The sequence below is a fragment of the Felis catus genome, chromosome C1 (genome assembly GCF_018350175.1).
Source record: "Felis catus isolate Fca126 chromosome C1, F.catus_Fca126_mat1.0, whole genome shotgun sequence".
NCBI lineage: Eukaryota > Metazoa > Chordata > Mammalia > Carnivora > Felidae > Felis > Felis catus.
This window is the reverse complement of record NC_058375.1, coordinates 130,169,353-130,191,773: the sequence shown is the minus strand read 5'-3', so window position 1 is coordinate 130,191,773 and position 22,421 is coordinate 130,169,353. Positions and strand designations below refer to the sequence as shown.

General features: G+C 39.0%; 1 protein-coding gene across 1 annotated transcript in view; it reads left to right on the top strand.

Annotated features, from left to right (window-relative positions):
- The first annotated feature begins 298 nt into the window (after positions 1-298).
- Positions 299-22,421, top strand: part of NXPH2 (neurexophilin 2) — a 113,715-nt gene continuing 91,592 nt past the window's right edge. Inside the window, exon 1 of the mRNA XM_023259297.2 lies at positions 299-451. Coding sequence (XP_023115065.1) covers positions 401-451 — 51 coding nt within the window. The 5' untranslated portion in view covers positions 299-400. The remainder of the gene's footprint in view (positions 452-22,421) is intronic.

Sequence of the window (22,421 nt, the reverse complement as noted above, 5' to 3'; positions counted from 1 at the left end):
ATCCCTAGAGCAGCCTCGAGCGGGAACCGGTACCAAAGCGCCCGAGCCGCCGCCTCCGGCCCGCAGGCGTCCCCCGCTCTCACCCCGGAACGCCGGAGTCCCGGGCACCCCTGGAGCCCCGCGTAGCGTGCGGGTCTCGAGCGGCCCCACACGCTCCTTTCCAGGCCCCCTCCAAGGAGTGGCGCGCGGGGGGCCCCAGAAGCACCTCCCGCCAGCCCGCCCTCCCCCTTCACCTTGCCCGCCCGCCCACCCGGCCCGCGCGGCGCGGCGCTGCGCTTGGATTCCGGGAGGAAAGCGCCGCACAGTGTCCCTGGCGTCTTCAGTCCTGCCCCTCGAAGTGGAGATGCGCGAGAGGCAGGCAAGGGCGCGCAGCTCGTGAGACGCCGCGCCAGCCGGCACCATGCGCCTGCGGCCGCTGCCCCTCGTCGTGGTCCCCGGCTTGCTGCAGCTGGTGAGTGTCCGGCGGGCTGCGCGCCCCACGCGCTGGGGACGCGTTTCGGCGGGAAAACCGCGCGGGTGGCCGACTCGGAAGCCGAGCCTGGGGCTTCATGGGACCTTGGGGCTAGGAGTGCGCGGAGTGGAAGGAGTTTGGGGTTGCTTTAGGGGTTAGAGGGGAAGGATCGCAGAATGGAATAGAGGGGGCCTGGAGGCGGATGAGGGGCTTAGCAAGGGTTGGGACTTGAGAGCTGGGGTAAAGTAGGCGGAAAGTGGCCGGGAAGAAGGTGCGAGAGGGGATGAGGGTACCGGGATACGATGAGAATGGTCTGAAAGATTTGCCTCCAGCCCAGAGTTTGAGGGGCTTGGTGGTCTTTATATTTCACATGGTATTTTGCCCAGATGTCTGCAGACACTTCTTTCAAACCCTGACATCGTGCCTCCTTGTTTTTAGGGTCAGAGGCTCCAGGCTAGGGGAAAACTTAAGCAAAGGACCGATTGGGGGGTGAGGGGGTGGGTGGGAACGCAGACTGGATTTCTCTTCGTTTTCCGTCCAGCGCTGGGGACTGGGATGGGGATTTCTGCCGGTGGGGATGCAGGATCTAACTTTCACGCCAAAGTCCACGCTGGAGCCCCCTCTCGGGAATCTCCAAGCAGTATGTTACCAAAGACCTCTGCTGCCTGGTCTGGCGCCTGAAGGGGCTCTAAGGAATATGAAGGGTATTAGAAGGTGGTTCAGGGTTTGCCAGCGAGGCTTTGGGCGACTGCTCGCGGTGTAACTATCTTCTCTCCTCGCTTTTCCCGCGTGGCGCCGTGCTCGCCTCCTTCCGAAATATACCTACATACTGTATGTATTGCTAGTTAATTCTATGTCAGGGAGCCACCAGTAAAAGCGTCAAGAGGACCACTTTTAAAGTAAAATTACAGAAAGGGACTGCTTTCGCCTGTGTGATGGTTTTCTCCTGCTCTCTTGGCACTTACCTTGATACGGTGCTGTTAAAGAGAGCTTTCTCCAGATCCCACGCTTTTTGGTCCTCATACTTAAGATTTTACCCAGTTAGCTCCGGGCTGTTAAAAAAAGGTTAAGGAAACCAAGCACTTAGAGAATGACGATGTCTTTTCTCTTCTCTTCTCTTCTCTTCTCTTCTCTTCTCTTCTCTTCTCTTCTCTTCTCTGTTTCTATTATTTCCTTCTGGAGGGTAAGAACAAGTAACTTACGAAAGTTTCTCTATCAGATGTATGATACTGTAGATGCAGAGATACTTTGCAAGTTTGGAGAATGGAAGGGATTCTAAAAGGTCTTAGTGAAGGGGAGAGGATAAGAAAGAGCCTGGCCATTCTCCTTACAACAGAGATTAGCTCCACTTGCACAGCATTAAGTGAGAAATTCTTCAGTGGCATCAAGAGGAAAATGCAGTGGTGTTCCCAGATGTCCTTCAGTGAACCATCACATGCTGCCTATATACAATACTGCATGTTACAAGACATTTTAAATCTAAGGCATTGTGCATGCAACATATATGCCACATCAGACTTTAGTGTCACTTGCTTTTTCAAATGTTTAAGCTGGATTCCAATAAAAGGTGATCTGGTCAGCAGCATTTGTATGGTGTGTGTAAGTGAAACTAAAAGCTTGAGGAAATCAGGTACTTAGGTAAGGTCTTCAGGATATCTTCATGAATCTCTTAGTTCGTTAATTTAATTTTGCATTCAGTGACCATGAACTGTGTATGTGTTCCACTGTGTTAGACTCTTAAAGATGAGGAAATACATTTGGGCATCTGTTGGGAAAAAGTTCTCCCATCAGCTGCTATACTGGAAATGTTAGATTCTTTTTTTTCCACACCACCATAGTCAATAGGGAATAGGAAATACATCTTGAAGGGATTATATACCCTTCTTAAGAGCTAGATTCTAATATTACAGCATGGATTGATTGATTCATTTTTAAGGAAGCTTATGTCAAATTCTAATCCGTTTTTGGATTGTGCTTGGGTTGTAATGTTTTTTTTTTTTTTTTTTCCTGGAGCACTTTATCATGGTAAGTGAGGTGGGAGCTGCAGCCCTGTGATAAGCCCACATTTCTTACACTGCCATCCTTTTGGACAATAAAAGGCTGTTTACATTCTCCACATTCTTAGAGCTGTTTCCAGCCTTATAACACAAGGAGGTTACCGTGTAAAGGAAAACAGAGTGGCTTAGGAGGGTGGATCTAAATGAAAACATTCCCCAATCCCATCATGTACCCCACCCCAGCAGGTATAAAAAAGGGCAGATCTAATTCCACCCTTTGGGTGGCTCACAGCTTTAGTCTACCTTTTCCAGCTGATATTGAACTGATTTGCTAAGTCCTAACAGCAAGTGGATAACATGTTTTCTAGATTTGAAAACTAGTCTTTTAATTTTCTAGGAACTAGAAACATATGTAGTCAGTAGAGGTGCCATTGGGGAGGTGGGGGGGGAGGGGCGGGGCAAGGTTGGGTTATTGCTGGAATGAGCTTTTACTTTTTCATCCATACTGGCAACCTGAAGAATATACTTTTTAAAAAATGCTAAATATTTTAAGTGAGTAGTGCATTCATTTGGGGATGTTGAAATTTAATTTTAAGAAAATTGCCTTTTTCATCAAAAGCAGTCACAGGGAGTTGGGTCTAAATAAGTCACTAACCACCTGATACTGGTACAATAGCTAGAATGTTTTTACTTGTTTTTTTAATACTTAAAATTTTTAAGAAAACAATAAACTGAATTGATAAATATTGCAGGCAACCTATGAAGTATGTGTGTATGTTACTTGTCCCTGCCCAGTTTTCCTTGCCTGCGTGTGTCCGGTGTTTTAACAGATAGGTTACTTTCCCTAATTAACAGGATTACTAGGCATTTGCAAAATTTAAATATCAATCCTGAATGTATTATTTTCTCTGAAATCCTTATTCAGCAACACATTCTTTATTACAGTATTAACAGCGCATTATTTCTTTTCTGCCATCTAATGATGAGAAAATTAGCATTTGAAATTAATATTATAATACAATGAGTGTTATTTCCTGACATGATACAAAGACTTTGCCAGATGACAACTTCTTACAGATTTACATGATAATGTGTAACTCATAATAAGTGTGATTTTTGCCTTTAAGTAAAAAGCAGATTGTAAAAAGATTAAATTTGAATTTAAATGGATTACTAGCTTGAGTTTAAGATAAAATTCAGTGATCATTTTTTAAATAAGTTTGTTACACATTTCAACTTGTTTTCTGTGATATAGTAATTTTATAAAGTAAAATATAAATTAGAAGTGATGTAAGGTAGCGAATTTTTAGAATTCTATAAAATCAGAATACTTGTGATGCAGGTATTACAATTTTAAGTTCATCCTCGTAGAATATCATCCCACATAAACTTACTAAGGGTATTTTCTTTATCCTTTAACAAGTTAATAATTTTAGTATTTGTTTAGTACAATATTTATACTACATATTTATTCTCAGCTCTATATTTACAAAAAGTGGTAACTCATGACTGTCTTCCATTCAGAAATCACAATTTCCCTCTTAGAGTTCTGATCAATAAACATCAAAACAGTATTTTCTAGTGTAGGATCAATAGTTGTCTGTTGGCTAGATGGCAATGCACAGTAGAACTACTGCCATGTCATGGTTACGACTAAGAGTTGGCTGGGCATTAAAATTAATTCCTCATTAAAAGCATCATTATCTTAGACATTTTTAAAGATGAGACTCAGGATCACACAGCGAAGCCCTCCATTCTAGCCACTCTTCCAGTGTAAGTTGTGTCCCCTTGGTCTGTTCTGAGATTTATGTTATCTGGTTCAGTTTTAAATGCCTTTCACACAGGAAACTGACTCCTCTTGGGAACTTATTTTATAGCTTAATAGATTTCCAAATGGAAAAGAAAAGCTTTCTTAATCTTTGTTCTGTTTTGCTTTGTTTTTTAATATTCTTTTCTCATTGTTTTTGATTAATGGTCAAAATGCTAAATAAGGCAGAAGGCTTTCTGAAAAACCTTTTAGAGGTTTTACATTGTCAGCTTAAAATGTGTAGCTCTTGCAAATCGAATGAATTAAGAAATGTTGATTTTATAATACGTTGCCCACCTTTTACCTATGAAGGATCTAATCAATACACTTTGAATGATTTAGACATTTAGCGGTAGCGATCAACAGTGAATATCAATGTGTCAAGGGTTGTGATTTCGTAAAAGCTCTCTGACGTCTCTTACTGTTTACATATTCTGCGGACTCCTTTACCTGAAGCATTGCTGGGTAAGATTTGAAAAAAGAATTATAGCTGCACACTCAAGTGCCTACAGTTAGGGCTGTGTCAGCGTTTCTGTAAAGAATCTCATTTCTATCTTAGCCATAAGCATTATTGCCGGTAAGAAGTTGGCATTTAATATCTGGATTTGGGAGTCAATTATTTTAAAGCTGCTTTAAAAAATTGGACCAAATGATTTTGGGCACTCACCCATGTGAGGCTACTCTTTCAGTACTCTTATAGTATGCAACAAACTAATTTCTATATTATTTTGGCCCAGAGGTTATAGTGTTTAACGTATTTTAAATAATCCTTTCCCAGTTAACCTGTTTATTGCATCATTGTAGGATTTTGTAACATGACTTCATCAAGAGTGTTTTTAATGGTGTCAAATTCAGATGCCCTAATGATTATTTTTATGAGTCTTTATTTGCTAACAATCTACTTAAATGTTTTGCTATTTTTGATATGACCAATGGTGTTGATGACATCTCTTTATGTTGATGGCATTCTTTATTTCAAAACCCTGTTCAATAAAAAAGGATCTACAGCAATTTACAGCATGGAGTTTCATACTATAGAAAGAATCCTAAGATAGAATTGATTGAAAACTTCTATTTTATGTTATTTTTAATGTATGAAAATCTAGAAAAAAAACCTTAAAACAAATGTTTGGTTCATTGTGCTCTAAGATCAATATATAATAAGGAATTCTGTTTCTTTATGGAACGACCATTAAAAATTAAAGTTTCGTTATTTAAACCCGAAAGCCATAGAACATATTTTCCTTTTTCCTAGCCAGTCATTCAAGAAATTAAAATAGTGTCTTTAAAATTGCATTCTTGTGAATTTTGTCTTTCTTAGGCAATGGTCATATGGTAAGAGACAAGGGAAGTTTTGTACTCTTAAACTACAATAATAACGTTCTCTGAGATTTGCATATACTCACCCTTTTCAAGTTTCTTTTATATGGTTTATCACGTTCTATTCTCCCAATAAAACTATAAGATCTAGAAGGATGTCTTAAACGTTTCCATTTTGAACAATGCATTTGGTGTTCCATTTCTAAATAAATTGTACCCTCAACAAATATTGACTGACTGACTGTTTGAACCCGGATTACACACCGAGACAATAGCAGATGTTGAGGACATAGCAGCCAACAAAATAGGACTGGCCTGAGAGTGTGAGTGTGTGAATGTGTGCACATACATGTGTGTGTATGTATCTTGGGCAACTCATTTAACAACTTCAAACCCTTCATCTGTAAATGAAGTCATTAATGATAAAGTGGATGAAAAATGATTTCTGGCATCACTCTCCTTTTTTTAATACATAGTAACAGTGTTTCTGGATTTTTCTTTTTAGGAATTACATCTTTAGTTACTGTACAATTTAAAGTATGTCTTACAAACATATTGTTTTAAATATAAATTTTACTTTGAGTTTATGCTGTTAACCACATCACAAAGGATATGTATATTTAGGAGTAGATTTAAAACGCTGCAAGATTGACTAATGTTATCCCTGTTATGGGAAGGGAAAATTAGTTGAAAGTAGGCAAAGGGAATTGATGAACATTTATTTAACCCATATAATCAACCAAATCAATAAAATTTAAATTAAAATTGTGCATTCAGGCTCTTTCCCCTCTATACTATTTTTAAATTGTAAACTACTAACATCCAGTGATTACTTTAATTTAAATAAATAGTAAATTGACTCTCAGTTAAATTCTAATTATTAAGATAAACAACATTACAGTTTAATACTGTACTTCAACCAGAAAAAAGATCATATGACTTTTGTGTGCCTCAATAGAATCCAGCCTATTTGACGCAGAAATACTTTTAATTACTAAGATTTCAGGAGTTCAGATGTAAATAGTACAACACTTTTAAAAGAAAACCAATAAAGAGCTGGTATGTGAGACCCTATCAAAGATGGAGAAAATGTCAGTGGTCATAACTTTAGGCAACAAGCCATCTGAAACAGGCTGACTAGTCCTGGGGATCAGTCCAGCTACACTTGAAACAATGTAAATGTCTAAAAACGAACCCTGACTTTGTGATATTGCTATTTGGACCAAATAAGGTGATTCTAGGGTCAAAAAAACACTCATTTAAATCTCTTCATGCAAGAATATGCGAGATTGTGATTTTCAAGCATTGTAATATAATACTGACACTTTTAAAATCTCTCTCATCAATTTTACCTTAAGTTACCTAGCATGTATATATATTCATTCAAAACAGTAATTAATTTAAGAAATAGTCTAGATGATTTGCAAGGAAAGACCACATGTTTAATTTATATGGTTATATGAAGTCCATGTGATTTCCATTCCAGAATTCTAGCCCTCTTTTGTGTGTGCAGGCTTAACCAGTGAAAGTGCTCTATTGAGCCTGACAATCTGCACAACATTTTGAACGGATAATGTCTACAGTAAGAGAATTGAGACTCAAAAGAACTGTTTAACATTTTGTAGTAATGATAACGATAATTTTTATTAACAAAGTTTTGCATTTTGATAATCCACGATAGAAGACAGTTGGGGTCAGTATAAGAATATTGCTATGGAAATAAAAAAGGAGGTGAAGTTTTCAAAGGTGTGTTTTCCATAGTCGTGAATTCACGTGTTGCTCCTATGTTGATGACTCCCAAATTTGAACCTCAGTCTCTACCCTGTTGTTCAGGATCCAAGGCCACATCTCCAGAGCTTACCGTTCATTGTAACTTGGATGTTTTACTGCTCTCTCAGCTTAACATATTCAAAGCCACACACATCTTTCCTGAACAAGTTCCTTACAGTATTCATGGGTATAGATCTTGAGGTCACCTCTTCCCCCTTTTAAATGTCTGGTATCCTTGTATTCAGACAAGTGACTTGGAATAAAGCACTACACGGTTTACTACAGTCTTTCACACATGTGATCTCATTTTATCTTCACATCAGCTTGGAAAGGTAACCAAAATAATAGTTACTGCATCCACTTTACAGATGAAGAAACAAAACCTTTGAAGGTTTCAGAGATGGACTGTAGACCAGAAAAAGATAAAACTTGAATCATGTACCTAGTCCAGCTCTTAGGTCAGGCAGCATCCATTTGTAGCAGAAGGCTGTGAGATCTGTCTTTGATGTCCTGAATGATAGGCTTGAGGGACACTTCTAGGAAATGTCTCATTCTGTTCAGTGTCCATGCTGTGGTAGAAACCTCAATTCATTCATTTTAGGAATGTTTTAAACAGTTTCTCATAAAGTCAAAGAAGGTAAACACAACAAACAGATTCTTGGATCATGTCCCTTAATCAGGAGTTCTATTTAGGACTTAGCCTCATAGAGTTTGCCAAGTACTTTGGCTTTTATACAGCTTTAGGGTTAAGTTGTTGGCTAAGTAAATATGGTTCCAGTTAAGATCAACAGAGGGGGCGCCTGGGTGGCGCAGTCGGTTAAGAGGCCGACTTCAGCCAGGTCACAATCTCGCGGTCCGTGAGTTCGAGCCCCGTGTCAGGCTCTGGGCTGATGGCTCAGAGCCTGGAGCCTGTTTCCGATTCTGTGTCTCCCTCTCTCTGTGCCCCTCCCCCGTTCATGCTCTGTCTCTCTCTGTCCCAAAAATAAATAAACGTTGAAAAAAATAATAATAAACAAAAAAAAAAAGAAAAGAAAAAAAAGATCAACAGAGGATTTGAGAGTTCCTCTAATTTCTCAAGATCTCAACCTGTACCACTTCAGATTGAAAAGATGAAAAGGAAGAGAGTAAAAAGTCTTAATTTCTATTAAAGGCCATTTAATCCTGGTTGTCTATTTTTTTTTTTTTTTAATTTTTTTTTTCAACGTTTATTTATTTTTGGGACAGAGAGAGACAGAGCATGAACGGGGGAGGGGCAGAGAGAGAGAGGGAGACACAGAATCGGAAACAGGCTCCAGGCTCTGAGCCATCAGCCCAGAGCCTGACGTGGGGCTCGAACTCATGGACCGTGAGATCGTGACCTGGCTGAAGTCGGACGCTTAACCGACTGCGCCACCCAGGCGCCCCTAATCCTGGTTGTCTAACGGGCAGGCAGGAATATGAGAAGGAGCCTGGGGGATGGGGCGGGGCTACCTAGTAGGTGCTCACACTGGTGCAGAACTTGCAAGCATTCATATTTAATTTTGCTTTACCAGTAGCATACTTCCTCCTGCTCTCTCTTCCCTTTCTTACATTTTATGAAAATATGTATCTTATTATAAAGGTAATAATATATCATAGTAGATTTTGTTGGCTGTCCACCCAGATCTCTTTGAAATGTTGAAAAGACATTTCTATGGACCACCCCTCTAACCTTTGTTCCCCACCCCCAGCCTCCACCTTTTGGTTTCTATTCTAACACTGGGCAACTGTGACTCTCCTTCAGAAGAGCACCCCAGGTGTTGGTGTTGATGCACCTTGCCAGAGAGCACTCAGAGTCGCATTGTCCTGTTCCCTTCCCACCCTCTTCAGCCAGCTCTTAACAGATAAGTGACTCACAGGTGCCAGGGTGTGAAAAGCCACGTTCCCTTGCTCTGAGATGTAGCAGAATGTTCTGGAGTTCCCTTTGAGGCAGCAGGCTGAATCTACCTCAAGTGCATTTTGCTTGAGATCACATAGTTCCATGGCTTCCTTCCATCCTCTGACCTGCGGCCTCTCTCCCTTACCGGACTTCGCTGCAACTGCTTCATGATAAATCACTTGCATTCAAACACTTGTCTCAGGATTTGCTTCTGGAGAACCCAACCTCAGATTTCTGTTTAAATCTTTTTTTTAATATTCAGAAAATTTAAAGTAGCCATTCTCAGCCTTGTCTGCTTTCTGCCTTCTTGCAGTTAGAGATAATCACTACTAATAATTTAATGTATATTTTTCCAGAAATTGTGGGTATATATGCTTTTATCATAATTAAAACAATACAATATTCTGTAACGTATTTTTAATACAATAATATATTGTGGCCATTTTTATGCAATATAGAACAACTTGTATTTTTGAGCATTCATAGTATTTCACAGCATTGACATACCATAATGTATTTGATTAGTCCCTTATTAATATTTTGATTGTTTTTAATTTTTTTAGTATATTTGTGAATATATAAAATGAATTCCTAGAACTGAAAATACTGGTTCAATGCTGGGAATGTACAATATGGTTTTTGGTAAATATAAATTACCCCCTAAAAGACTATACCAAAATACAGTACCACACACAGTGTATTTGCATATCTATGTCCCTATCTGAACAGTGTTTTCCCTCTTTTTTTTTTTAACTTTGCTAATCTATTAGAGGAAAACACCTCATTGTTTATTAGGAAGGTAATGTGTGTTTTCATATTTAACCATTTGTATTCTTACTCTTATAAATTTTCTTAATTTTTCCATTTTTTTCTACAGCTTTAAACTTCAATATTTTTTTTATTTTGCTTTTGCGCAGTTGTTTATTTTACTATTCTTGGACATTTTATACATTGTAGGGCTGTTGTGGACACTGTTTTTATGCCTGACATTTAAAAATTATATTTTGCTGGAATATAAGGAAATATATTTATTTTCATATATTTGTGTTTATATGAGTAGAACTGAGAAATGTAATTTCTGAAGTAATTTTTATTTTTAGTAATTCTTAATTTGATTCTCCTGGATTTTATGTATAGACAATTATATTATCTATAAATAATCTTATATTTGGCTCTTTCTATTAAACACTGATGCCTCTTGAATTAAAATTTATTCTCCTAGCGTATGGAGTAGAAGCTTCAGAATATTGTTGACTAACACTGGAAAGGTAGGTATTTTTTTTCATATTTCCAACTGTAATGTAAACTTTACTAAATATGATGTTTCCTTTTAGCTTCTGATAATCAATCAAGTTATATTCCAAATTAAAATAAATTTGTTGATCATAGAGGTCGATTTGAGATATGTTTTCAGCATCCTTCAAAATGATCATTTTTTTAAAAAAATGCCTACCTCTTTATGTTTCTTATTTATGAATAGTTATCCTAATAAACTGCTTAAACCAAGTTAAATTGTCTGTATTTTACTGTATTTTTTAAAAAAATTTTTAAAGGTTTATTTATTTTTGAGAAAGAGAGAGATAGAGTGCTAGCAGGGGAGGGGCAGAGAGAGAGGGAGACACAGAATCCTAAGCAGGCTCTAGGCTCTGAGCTGTCAGCACTACTTGTCAGCCGGGCTCAAACTCATGAACAGTGAGATCATGATCTGAGCTGAAGTCAGACGCTTAACCTACTGAGCCATCCAGATGCCTCAAATTATCTGTATATTAATACACTGATACATGTGTTTTTATATTGTTAGTATTTTGTTTAGGAACACTATTCATAAATAAAATATAGCAAAAGTGTAACACAGCAGGTTTTGCATTAGGATTATTCAAGGATCATAATTAAGACTTCTATTTATTTTTCTCAGTTCTGGGAGATATTAAAATAGTTGAGAATTGCTTTCTCTTAGAAGTTTGTTAGGGGTTATTTAATCCATTTGAGCCTTTTTGTTTTAGGAGAGATCTTTTATTTTCTTTTTAGAGAGAGAAAGCGCAAGTGTGAGTGGGGGAGAATGGCAGAGGGAGAGGGAGAGAGAGAATCTTAAGCAGGCTTCATGCTTAGCATGGATCCTGACATGCGGTTTGATCCCATGACCCTGGGACCATGACCTGAGCCTAAATCAAAGTCCGATGCTCAGTCCACTGAGCCACCCAGGTGCCTCAGGAGAGATTTTTTTTTTTAATGTTTTAATTTTTTTTTTTTTTTTTTTTTTTGGCGGGGAGAAGGGGCAGAGAGAGAGACCCACACACACAGAATTGGAAGCAGGCTCCAGGCTCTGAGCTGTCAGCACAGAGCCCTACACGGGGCCTCAAATTCATGAGGCGTGAAATCTTGACCAGAGTTGAGGTCCGACACTTAACCAACTGAGCCACCCAGGTGCCCCAGGAGAAACCTTTTATAAACATTTCATTGTCATTATGGCTCCTTTTCCTTTCAGATTTTTTCTTCAGCCCTTATGGAATTGCTTTTATTAATTTTAAAAGAAAATTATGCATTTTTGCATATCTTCAGATTTATTTAGCATAACATTATATATGTTCTTAACTTAATTTTTAAAAATTTACTCCACACTTTTGTGAGTGCCATATTTCCCCCTCAAGTTTGTATGTTTTGTAACAGGAGTAGGGAACTGCCTTCATTCCCTCTCTAGGTCTACTGCTGTAACTGGAAGCTTTCTGTGGCAGATTCCATGGTTAATTCTATACAGTCCAAGGTGAATGAAGCCTCACATTAAGGGGTGAGCCTCCAGGCCGCGTCCCTCTTTTTGCTCATTAGAGGACTTTGCGGCCACCTGGGAGCTGGCCTGGTGCCTGCATGCACTCCTAGCTCCTCCTGGGCTGAGCGTGGTGGTGAGAAGAGTGTATTCCTAGGGGGTAAACCCTAGCTTAGTGCTCAGGTGCTGTTCTCCTTTGTCTTTGTTGGTTGCAGACTGCTCAGCATATCCGGCTTTTGCATCATTCTGATTCACTCTTCTTTCCTTCCTCTAGAAGTTCTCAAATCTTGTGGACTCTTGGCATCTTTGCTTCTTTCTAGCACCGCAATGCATTCAGCCTTATTTTTGCATTCCTAGTTCATTTCATTGGAAATTTGGGAGGGAGGCAAGGTAAATACATTCACTCAGCTTTCCCCTGCAACTGGAAATCTTTTAGTCATTTTTGGCTCATTTTCTTCATCCCCTACAATATCCATTCAGTCACAAAATCCTATGAAATTTCCTTCCAAATCCTTCTGTAAACTGTCTCTTCCTCTCCACCTGCTGCCATTTCATCACTACAGCAGCCTCCTAGCCAGTCTACTTTATTCCAATGCAAGCCTTCTAAATTCACACCACATGTCATAGAATCATCTTTCTTAAATCTTCCTTTGATTTACTATGTCACTTGACTTTTAAGAATGAGATTGTGATTCCCTTTTTCTTAACACACCTAGTCTAAATGTTTCTACCTGCTTTTGCGGCCTTAGATTTCTCATCAAATATTCATCACACACTGATACCGCAGCCAGGTCTGTATCTTTAATACTCCATGAATACTTCAGATGAGGGGAAAAAAGCATACATTTAGATGTCAGATTGACTTGGATTCCAGTTCTTTTTTTGGCATCTTGGACAAGCCAATAAATCTACTCAATTTCAGTTTCTTCATAAACTAATGTCAATTACAGCTATTTCATAGGGTTATGGTCATTATGTACAAAAATGTAAAATGCCCAGTACCTAGCGTTAGCTTAACAAAGATCAGTTTTCCTTTCCATCTGCAACACCGTCAGTTCTTGGTGTTCAAGCAACAGAAACTAACAATGACAAACTTAGGCAGAGAAGAAACTCATGAAAACAGGTGGCTCATGTGAAAGGTTGCAGAACCAGGCATGTCTAGAGCAGAATCAAGGGTCTAGGTATCTGGAAGGTATCAATGGGGCAAGATGATGAATAAATGCCAAGCTTTTTTTTTTTTTTTTCTGCAGTTCTTGTTTTGTTTCGTTTAATATGTCATGCTCTTGGCTTGGGTCATTTGCCCTGGCTTGAAAAGGGTGGGATACTTTGATCAACAGTTCTACACATCTTAGGGAATCAACCTATATATTGTCACTAGAGATCTTGTAATCGGAACTCCCACTGAAGGAAGAACTCTATTAGAAAGAGAGACCCAGACACCTACAAGGAAGACCCATTCCAGTTCTTCATATTAATTAGCATGATTTTTCACTCATAGACCTAGATAACCAAAGATTACCAGACATTTGAGAGCAATCATTAGCAAGAAGGAGGATGAGGAAGAGGAAGATGAGGAGCTACCCTGGAGGAAACAGATAATATAGGGGACAGATTTCAACTTTAAAGACTCCTAATTAGTATTCTCAGAAACTCAAAAGTGTATTGCATCCTGAAAACAAGAACATGCTGCTATGAAGAAAGATCAACAGAGCAATGAGAAAAATTCTTAGAAATGAAATATATAACTGATAAAATTTAAAAGTTGGGGAGAGGGTTGAAAAGAAAGGGCAAAAGTTCGTGCTGGTGAACTGTGTGACGTGAAGTCAAGGAAGTCTGTCATGACAGAACCAAAAGACCAAAATGGGAAATAGGAGTTAACAGTAAAGAGACACAGAGAACCAATTCCAGAAAATCCAGTGAGGAGCCCCAGAAACAGAGACTGTGAAGGGAGGTGACCTAGTCAAAAAAAATAGCGTTGAAGGGACTGATTTAAAAACAAGAGAATCAGGTGAAATTTCTGAACTCAAAGGAAATAATAGAAAACCCTAAGAGCTTTCAGAGAGACAAGAGATTACTGACAAACACACATACGTCTCTTTAACCACACTAGATGTTAGAAACAATGGAATAATGCCTTAAAAGTTCTGAGGGGGAAGGGATATTGAGCCAACAGCCAAATTATATTAAATATGAAAGGGAAAGAAAAAGAAAAAAGAAGAGAAAATCAGAAAAAAATGAAAAATGACGTTTGGGGCATGCAAGGATCTCTGGGGAGTTACCACTCACACCATATGGAATAATCTTCAAAGACCTAGCTCAGCCAAGCAGGAAGAAATATAGAACAGGGGAATGATGTGGGACACAGTGGTGTCTGAGTATGACTCAGAAGAAGTAAAGAAAGCAAAGAAAGGAACGGTTAGCTTCTGACCTTGGGAAGGTGTCAAAGGTGTCGGTTCTGTTTCCTTCTCTGTGTCTGGTCACACTGTGACTCTACAGGGAAGCCATTTCACTCTTTTCAGTTTTATAAATGCTGTTTGTTTACTGTGTTTGGAATGGATTTATACACAAAGCATGAGTGATTTCAATATAGTCTAAGAATGGAATCTAAGCATAATAAGTATTAATGAACTAAAGTAATAGAATATGATAAAAATTTGGAGGTAAAAGGAATACACAGGTAAAGGTAGAAGAGCATGCCAGTTTCCTTGCCTTTCATAGTAAGAAGAGAAGCTGTCTAATGTTAATAAATTAAGAAATAGGGTTAAAGTCTTAAAAGCTACCAAATAGAAGACTTAAAAGTAATACAACCAACAAAAATTCTGCATATAAATTTATTTACAATGTGCTTTTATTCTTTGTCATATCAACAGGTTATAATAATAAATTTAATATTAACAACTGGAAACTGCATTTTGACCTTCAAATGTGATTTTGGATATGTGCACTTGGTTTTTGTGAAGTGCTTTTGGCATGTACTATCACTGTGAATTTCAAAATAAGGGTGTTCTTTTTTAGTGGAGGGAGCTGCCCGGCAGTTATAAAGGCATGCTTGTAAGGTCCTGAGTGTGCATTCACTAGGATGTGATGGATATGTGAATGGCAGAGATGGTGGTGATTGTTTCATGAGTGTATACTTATCTCCAAGTGTATACATTATACATATATAGTATTTTGTATGTCAGTCATGCCTCAATAAAGTGATTTGGAAAAAAAAAAAAAAGGTAAGCAGAGGCAACCTATTTAGTCATGCTATATGGCAGGGTTTCCCAAACTCAGCACTATTGTTGACATCTTGTGCCAAGTAATTACTTGCATGGGAGGTTAGGGGCAGGGAAAAGGAGGCTGCCCTGTGCATTGTGGGGTGCTCAGCAGCATCCCTGGACTCTACCAGCTCACTAGATGCCAGTAGTACACTCTCCCAATTGTGACAACCAAAAATGTCCCCAGACATTGACAATTGTGCACTGAGGAGCAAACACCCCCTGATGAAGACCACTGCTGTAGGCGATTCCTGGCTGTGAAAAGCTGAACCAAATGACCTCTTTGGCCTCTTCCAGTTAAATGCATTGTTGGAAAGGGGTTAGCATTTTGCATAGACCTAGTTTCTTTCTTAACACTGTTTTCCCCATATCTCAGGCAAGTTTCCTTCAGTTCAATTCAATTCAAACAATATTTTTGAATGCCAATTCTGTTAGGCACTCTGCCCAGGGTACACATCTCTGTTAAACAAATTTCCCTTTTTAAGGGAAATGGATGAGTGATTCCCCTGATATTGCTCTCCTGGATAAGATTTCCCTCTTTAGTAGAAATTCACACATTTCATTTTGCCTCAGGTGCAGCTCTTACCAGTTGTTAGGGCTGGCTCAGAGAATTTTAGTAAAGCCTTTGAATTTCCATATTTTAAAATGCAGTAATAAGAAAAAAAATTACCTTGTAAAAGATAGAAGACAGCAACTAAAACTGAAAATGACAATCATAAATAATAATTGGTTAATAAAAATGTGAACTGAATCACATTTGTTGTGTGTATTTGTTACAATTAACATATAGTAGGGTTACATTCTTCAATGAGTTTATCACAAACCCAGATTATATTATGCATATCAAAACTGGAGAGTAGCACTTTTGAGTAGGAAATTCCATTTAGTGTTTTTGACATTTTAAAAAGTAGCTTAAAATTATTAAATTCACACTAAAATATAAACTCCGAGTTACTCTTTTTGTGAATGGTATAAATCACTTCTACATTGGAATGCATTCTTTCAAGTTTATTTATTTTTATTTTTGAGAGAGAGAGAGTGAGCAGGAGAGGGGCAGACAGAAAGGGAAAGAGAGAATCCCAAGCAGGTTCTGTGCTGTCAGTACAGAGCCCCATGTGGGGCTCGATCTCACCTTGTGAGATCATTACCTGAGCCCAAACCAAGAGTCAGACACTAAACTGACTGAGCCACCCAGGCGTCCCAATTGGAATGCATTTTTAATTACATTTCTTCTTTAAGGCAATTCTCATTTTTAAAAAATGTACCTGTGAAGGTATATACACTGTAAGAATTGCTTCTTCTCCTCCAGAGATAAACATGGCAATAAATAAGTACACAGAATCCTTGCTGGTGTTAAAATTTGAAACATAGTATGTTTTCATGAAATTATAGCTAATTTCTATAAATAATGACTACTTATTGGGACAAAGTCTGAGAACCACAGTGGACTACAGCTCTTTGCCTTTATATCTATGGTAGATGAACCTGTGCATAGGCTCCTGTAGCCTCTGGAGTGAGTGTGTTGAGGGCACCGTGGGCAGGCCAGTACATCCTTCCTACTGCCCTTATACATACACACATGCCCTGCACAGAGAACACTCTCCTACTGAACTTTCACCACCAAATCAAAAGTGGTATCTTTTCATTGGCAGGAGGATGTTTTTTCTCTACCTTGAAAGTTATAGACCTGTTTATATTGTGCTAATGTCATTCTCTACAAATGCCTGCACAAGCCATTATTTACTGATATCCTCCTACCTTTCATCAAAGGTTAATGTAGGATATAGCCTTAGAAAAACAGGTGTTTTTTTTTTTTGCAACACATATATTCATATTTTCATTCATGGCTTCATATGCCAGTTTAAGTGTCTTGTAGGCATAGTACTATGCCAAGCTTTTCCTTAGAATATATTCCTAGGAACAAAAGTATTTTTCCCTAAATCAACTATCATGACTTAAAGAATAAGAGTTTCAACTCAGTGTTTTCTATTTACTTTTTCTACCAGGAAAAGCAGAGGAAATTTATAGCTCATTGCAATGAGTACCTTTACTAAAACCAATTTTCTTGGAGGTTTTCTCTCCCACTATATAGTTCTTGACCTTGTATTCTTTTACATATGGTCCTATGATATATAGCTTATATCATGTGCCTTGAAAATACTTTTTGAAAGTATTTGTGCTAAAAGTTTCTTGGCCAGATGTTTCTCCATTGCTGTTCCTGAAACTTGATGGAGTCTTTTCATTTCTGCAGGTATGAATTTCCTCTAAAAGTTTCCTTCTGAAAATTGAGGTGGTTGGATTCAGTGATTCCCAAATGCTGGTCTACGTATGCCGACTGCAACAGCCACAATGAGAGAGTGTGTTCAGAGCCTTCAGGCATGTTATATCAGTGTCTGTGGGTTGGGGCCAAGGCACCAGGTGTTGCTGGGGCCCAGCCAGATTTGGGAACCCCTAAGCCAGATGGTCTCTTAGATGTTCTTTGGCTTTATGAATTTATGATGCTGTTGGAGCCTTGGCCTCTGATGGGTGGAATATAAGCCAGCCCCTAGAGAAGGAGCTGCAGTTATCCTGGCCACCATCACAGGAAGGAGACGGCCTCAGGTCACACATCAGGGGTTTTCCCAGCTTCTGCAGACCTTTCCTCCAAAGGCATGTTAAGTGCTTCTCTCTGGGCTCCTGCATACTGCTCACACCTCCACTGGAGACGGAAGCATCTCTTTGTATAGTCCACTTAAATGAAATCTATAAACACTGAGAACGTAGATGTCAGTTTCTAACACCACAGCCAACCACCCAGTAGGCATCCAATAAATGCTCAAATGACTGAATGAATGAACTTTTGAGAGAAATCACTCAATAACCTCCTTGATGAGCCATGCTTCAAAGCCAATGGAAAACTACCTGTAACAGATTACAAGGAAGAAATTTGAGTGACAGATTAAATCTAAGGGCTATATATTAGCATCCCTGAACTCCTTCAGAGTGCACCCGAACCCCCTTTGTTTTGGAACTCTGGGTTTATATGAGAAAAGGCCCTTAACTTTTCTTAATGGTATCATCGCAAGGATCCTCTGGGACAAAACTTTTACACCTAAGTTACAGCACCATAAAAAGATAGATTTATTTGCTCTGTGTGATTATTTTAAGACTAAGTCTGTTATCTTCTATTAGAACAAAGAAAGTATATTCTCAATAGCCAAGGAACTGATTGATTCCAGTGTTTACCCTTTTAGAAGTAAATACAGATAGGCACAAATAAAATTTGATGTTGGTTCACAAACATGCCCCTTATAAAGCTTTATAATCTCTTCTTATCATTATTATTGACTCCTGTGTTTTTAATAAAATATGCTGTGCTGTTGCCCTTTTTAATATATTAAAATTTATATACTTAGAGAAATAGATAACAGGGAAAATTTTATTTCTAAAGTTTAGAGTTAAATCATTTGATAGAAAAATTTAATGAAAATAAGGATTTAGACGTTCAACAATTTTAAATTTATGATCAAGATTTCTGATCTGGTTTTTAACTCTGAAATTTCAAAGACCACACACGGTTTTAACAGTCATCCCTTTACCTATCAGTAAGCACTGTAACCTTCTTATAAAATGACATGTGCCCCAACTTTACCACTTTAAATATAAGTAGATGTAATGTGAATGGAAGTAGGCATGGTCCGACCTGAGGAGCCAAGCTTGGTTCTGTAGGATATGGAGCCTCTTCTCATTATACTAAACAAGCATATTTCCAGCAGATAAAGAAGCAGATCTCTTTTCAGTTGAAGAGTATTATTTGTAGATAGTTATGGTTTAAGCAGGACACAGCTCACAAGCTCCATGTGATAAAAGCATCCTCTGTTTATTCATAGGGAAGGTTCTTACACTTTCACTCAGGAACAGCTTTTCTTCTGGGTTCTAACAACACAAATATTATAGTATAATAAGCTCTTTTTATGTGTTGTACAACATTTAAGTTAACAGACCAAAATTGACACTGTGAAGGCACATGACCAAATCATTAAAAAATTCCTTTTATAATATTTGGCTTTGGGTTTATATTGGGGAGATGTAGAACCAAATCAAAGTGTATCCCAGTTGTTATTAAATGATACACCTGCAGTAGGAGAATGGTATTTTATGAGTGCCAGTAGTGCAAAAGCTGTCATCTTTGAATGTGATTAATGAGAGACTTAAAGTTTTTATTAAGCATTCTGGTGTGCTAGAGGCTTCTGGGTAAAGTGTGAATCATGGGAGAGATGCCAGAATTGGTGTGAAATCTGGTTTCTTTGGCGATGTCATACATAGCATAGCTTGTGGACACCCATGATCTCGATTGACCTTGTTGATGACATAAGACAGTGTCGTTCAAGGCTCTCATCTCCAGATATGTCAGGGATAGGTTACACGTTGTGCTATAAAAGAAGCAAAAGTCATGCTTTTTCTCTTTACATATGTTCCCTTCTTTCACCTCACATACACTCAGCTTTGAATCTGCTTAATGTGCTTTCTAACAGAAACTTCTGCTAAGCTCTTTCTCTGGGGACCCAAGTGGTCCTGGCTACTTCCCAGTTCTGCGTATACCAGAACTGCGTATATCTCTAATTCAGGAAAGAAACTCTCTAAATTTCAGTCGTGTTTAATCCTTATGCTACTCTGGATTTCAACAAGCCTAATCTAGGATCTCCACCTTTGTAACCCTGTACTCTGAAATGTGATGACGTTTTGTGTGGTTAGCACTACTCCCCTGACACTCTCTTGAATCCTGCAAGCATCTTAAATGGTTAGCTTCAGATGCCTGCCTTTTAATTTTCTAATTCTCAGAGCTGCTAGGTTTCTCTTTAGCTGAATCTGCTAACCTTTTTTATCTTCAGATAATCCACACATTTGAATGCACATGATGAAGCGCACTTTGCCTTAGATATGTACTTCAATCAGAATCTTTGAAAGTTAAATGTTCTTGTATCTGCAAGCGACCAGAAAACCACTTTTCCAACTTTATTTTAGTGAACTTTGGGGGTGGAGGAAGATGTACTTGGGTACTAAAGCCCAAGCCAGGATCCTCCTTCCTCAGCTTCAAATGGCACAGGAAACCCCCTTCAGATTTCCAGCATGCTGTCTCAGAATAGCTCTCATTTCTGTGCCACAGAACACACTTCGGCTTCTCGCTGAGAGCCAACAGGAGGCACAGCAGATGTATTAGTAAATCACAGAAATTACAAAACTATGAGGAAATACAGCCACATAACATTGAAGAGCTCCGAATGCATAAATGTAACTGGGAGTGTGCTGTGGCCCCGACTGTTGGGGACCTGGCCAAGAAACTAGGTGTCAAGGTTGCCCCATTGCTAGAATAATTGACAGCCATAGGTGAGTGGTGAGATCAGGTACTACAGATCAGAAAAAAATGTTTGGTTTGGGGTTAGCCATGTGTGGCCAGAGAATATTTTAGAGTCTGGTGAAATAACTGAGGTTAGGCAGAGCATAAGTAGGGAAGACAGGAATGACCTGAACAGGTTCAAATGGAGGGGAGGGTGGGCAGATGGCTGCTATAGGTCAGACATAAGGACAAAAACTTTGGACCATTGTGGCTCTCTGAGCTTCAGGTAAAGCAAGCTCTAGCACTTGAAAATCTCCTTAGGACAGACGTTTACTTGGCAGCAGTATTAATCAGTTAGAGGCTTGTACGTGCTACAGCCTGGTTTAGTCAGGCAGCCACCCTTGCCCTGGATATTTGCTTAGCAAGTGGAGCTCAGGCCTTTGTCCTCAGCCTGGGTCCTGCAAACACGTGAAGTTATTCTTCTTTCTGCATTTGGCTTCAGAAAGAAGGTCCACGTCTGGTCTGACTGAGAACTCTTCCAGCGTTGTCTACTCAGTCCATGAGTCTGGCATATTAATTTGAGAGAATGCTTCTCAACTTTTAGTTTGCAACCACCTGGGAAGATGGCTAAAACTGCAGGTTCTTGGCTGCTGCTCAAGGAGATAGGTGAGTAAGGGGGTGCCCAGAAGCCTGAATTTTAGGCAGCATCTAAAGGGTTTCTAAAGCAGGTTTTATAGTCAGTTGGAGGAACACTAGCCTAAAGGGAACTGGTTCTACTGTCTCTAGAGACTTTAATGGCAGAGTATTACTTAAAAATCCTGGCAGAATTTGTCCTGTAAAGCAGGGACCCTTTGTGAAGTGGTTGACATGTGATTGCCCATACTCTCCATATATAAACGTCACAGGATTTCAGCATTGGAAAGTGTGTTGTTAACACATATGGTTCTTTCTGTTTCGGAGGGTCAGGTTGAATCGTCTTAAAACTTAAGCTATTCTGAGTCTGTCCACATACTCAATATCTGCAACAGGACAAGAAGGAGAGTGGCTTGCAGATGGGTTTATTACCATTCACTAGTAGTTGGGGAGCTGGTAGCCCACTTATTCTACTGTTGTGTCTATTAGATATATGGTATTTATCCCATACAGGGTTGGGTTTCTTAATTTTTTCAGTTGCCTTTGAGAATGAACCAATTGCAGGTGAGTTTTAACTTCTTGATTTGGGGGGAAAAAGTTTAAAATGGGTTATGATTTTGAAGCCTTTTTCAAAATGATTGTTAATTCTGAGGAAGAGTGGCATAAAAGTCTATGGCAGACACTACTGGGCTGGCTGTCACAATCACCATCTACAACCTCTTTGTTCCGTGTAAAATTCTAGCACAGTAGGATTGTAAAATTCTCACAATTCTTAGAAGACATTGCTATGGCCAATGGCATAAAAGTCAAAATTTTCTGAGTGCTACTTTCAGGAAAAAAAAATAAATAAATGAGTAAAATAAAATAAGGATAAATTGGGTTGGAATGCCTTTTGCCCTTTGGCATTTTGCCCCTTTTCCACTTGGATTATAGAATTGTAGCTAGGGGGTACAGCAGCCATCCTGTGAACATGAGGCAGCAAGCATGGGCAGAGGGCTACATCTCAGGGATGGAAGAAAGGAAGGATGACAAAGACTGAGTCTCATGGCTTTGTGGAGCATCTGTGCCAGCCCTTGCCTGCCTGTTTCAGGACTTCTTGTTTCTTCTGTACCTGCCTACGTAAGCCACGTAGTGTCCTAACTGATACAGGACACTCAAACATTTCGTGAAAGGTTCCACCTTAGTAAAAACACCCATTATCAAAGATT